Source organism: Diplotaxodon limnothrissa, linkage group LG3 (genome assembly GCF_057381915.1).
Source record: "Diplotaxodon limnothrissa isolate DT_005_m linkage group LG3, D_limnothrissa_male_GT1.1, whole genome shotgun sequence".
Taxonomy (NCBI): domain Eukaryota; kingdom Metazoa; phylum Chordata; class Actinopteri; order Cichliformes; family Cichlidae; genus Diplotaxodon; species Diplotaxodon limnothrissa.
Window position 1 is genome coordinate 28739951 of NC_140598.1, and position 2489 is coordinate 28742439.

The 2489-nt window shown below is 43.9% G+C and overlaps 1 protein-coding gene across 1 annotated transcript; it reads left to right on the forward strand.

Annotated features, from left to right (window-relative positions):
- Positions 1 to 386: 386 nt before the first annotated feature.
- Positions 387 to 1850, forward strand: LOC146635237 (uncharacterized). The gene is made up of 4 exons (XM_085350061.1): positions 387 to 555; positions 1026 to 1367; positions 1606 to 1722; positions 1822 to 1850. The coding sequence occupies exons 1-4, from the start codon at positions 387 to 389 to the stop codon at positions 1848 to 1850; spliced, it is 657 nt and encodes a 218-aa protein (XP_085206187.1).
- The last annotated feature ends 639 nt before the right edge of the window (positions 1851 to 2489 follow it).

Below are 2489 nucleotides of genomic sequence, written 5' to 3' on the forward strand. Positions count from 1 at the left end.
CCACAGCACACAAACCAGGCTGTGGCCCCGCCGTCTTTACTCTCTTCACCAGCTCTATAACCAGGGCTGAAACACGACCTCCCCACGCTGTGTGTCCATGTTTACCACAACACGCAGAGACTCTAACATGTACCGAACGTGCTGCTTTGCTTTGTATTATCCATTAACAAGTTTGAGGAAAAAACATCAGCGTGGAGTCATGGATAGCCTTGGACCTTGAAATATAATTTGGACTTTAATGTGGAAATTTTGATGTTGTTCTCAAAAAAGTCTTTCTTGTATTAATGTTGCCCTGAGAGTCTTTGATAGGAGTGACAGAGAGTCACTGGAGAACTGTTACATTACAGTGCATCAACTACACATGCTTCCCAGGCCATGGATTCAAAATGTCAAAGAAGTATCAGAATGACTTCTCGGACCGCTGCCTCAGGTCCACAGGCAGCCTGTATGAGGTTCAGTGGGCCTGCTGTGTGAAGTGTAGTCAGCCCTGTCACCTGCATCTATCTGACACTGATGGTGAAATCAGGAAGGATGTTTGTGGACAGTCTTACTGCAGTGAGGATGCATTTATGATCAGGCACAGTGTTTGTACAGAGCCCGGCTCTACAATGACCTGGACACAGAGAAACATTAATGCAGAGGTTTGACGAGCTAGAGTCCACAATTTTAACATTTCAAATTGAACTATTTAAAAAAAATTTATATAATAAAAATCACTTTTTTAAAATGCATTTTTTTTTTTTAATTTCAAACATAATTAGAAGAGAATGAATACTGTTCAAAGTTATGTTTGCAAAAAAATGAATGTCTGCTTCTTTTCCTCTAATCTGTGAAAAACACATTTTTATTTTATTTAATGACACAACCTGGCCTAACAGGTCTGATGATCGTGTTTGATTGATTCAAACATGATAAAATGGAAACCAGGGATCTCTCACTGATCTTCACTCTGCTTGGCTGCTGTACAAGAGACTAGTTGCATTTTAACCTTTAACCTCTCTGATCTGTGCTGTTTCTTCTTTCAGTCCAGAAAGAAATCCCAGCTGTGTCTGGACAGAACATCACTGTGACGTGTCGAGCTCCAAACAACAACACAATCACAGCTGTAGAGTGTAGCAGACCTGACCTGGGAAATAAATATGTGTTTTTGTATCGGCAAAAGCGCATTGATACCACCAACCAGCATCCATCTTTTAAGAACCGGGTGGATCTGCAGGACAGAGAGATGAAGGATGGAGACCTGTCTCTGAGGATGACGAATATGACAATCAATGACACTGGAACATACGAGTGTCATGTCTCCATGAAAGAAACACGCTTGTGGGAATCTTTCTGCAACTTCACACTGAGAGTTGTTGATCCTCCAGGTGAGTGAGTAGAGCTGAGTGTGTGTGTGATCAGAGGTGAAGCTGCTTCCTGCTTGTTGATGTTTGTTTCTAAAGATGTTGTTGATGAGACTTTGTAGAAAGCAGCTGGTCTGAGTGATGTGATCAGAGTGCAGTAGATAATGTCTGACAGCAGTTTGAAGAGGAAATGGATTCTGTTCTGTTCTTCACTCATCACCTACCTGACAGCTGACACCTCACACCTGTTTCTCACCTGCAGGTCAACCAGGAGGAGACACAGAGGATGGAGAGAAGGAGGCTGGAGGGAAGGAGGATGGATCTGTTGGAATGAAAGTTGCTGTTGGGGCTATTGTTGCTGCTGTTGTTGTTGTTGTTGGTGGTTTTCTGATTTACAGAAAAGTTAAACCAAACAAACAGGGTTCATACCAGCCTCCAGTTAAAATTCAGCATGTTTGAAATGTTTCGGTTTTTCCAGCTGATCAGAGTCTCCCAGAGAACAGTTGAGGATATCCTGAAGTTAATTTTCATGTCCTCGCTTTTCTACTCTGAGCAGTCAAAGCGCTTTATACAACAAATTCATTTACACGAGCACTTCTTCCAGTCTCTTAAGTGCTCAATCTAACATTCATACACATTCACACTCCAATGGATGCATCGGAGAGCAACACAGGGTTAGTATCTTGCCCAAGGATATTTGGCATGCAGACTGGAGCAGCCTGGGATCGAACCACCGACCTTCTGGTTAGCGGCCACCTGATCTACAGCCTGCCTTCCTGTATGGAAATTCAAGTGTGCCAGGACTCACAGGTGATTGGCTGGCCAGGGACCTATGCCCGCCCAACTGCATGCAGATCGGAGTGTGCCAGTCCACACACGCCATTGGCTGCTGCGGGATCCTCGAATGCAGCGGACCAATGACGCGGCTGCCTGCGTTTACCTAGGAATACAAAAGGCTGAGGATTCTTCGCTCGTGGGGGACTCTTTGATTTGAGCAGACTGTGCAGGCTGTCCCTCCTGCCTCTGGCCTCGGTTTTTGAGAGAGTGTTCTTGTGTTATTTTTTTCAATCATGTAAGACAAACGAGCTGAACTGTAACACCAGCAAGTGCCAAAAGACAATTTTCACAGATTTCTTCAAATTGTTT

Excerpts from the sequence above, each read along its gene's own strand:
- LOC146635237 (XM_085350061.1), top strand. The coding sequence starts at position 387 with ATGTCAAAGAAGTATCAGAATGACTTCTCGGACCGCTGCCTCAGGTCC. Across the intron at positions 1,368-1,605 it reads GAGAGTTGTTGATCCTCCAG|GTCAACCAGGAGGAGACACA; the intron begins GTGAGTGAGTAG and ends TCTCACCTGCAG. Across the intron at positions 1,723-1,821 it reads TGCTGTTGTTGTTGTTGTTG|CTGATCAGAGTCTCCCAGAG; the intron begins GTGGTTTTCTGA and ends CGGTTTTTCCAG.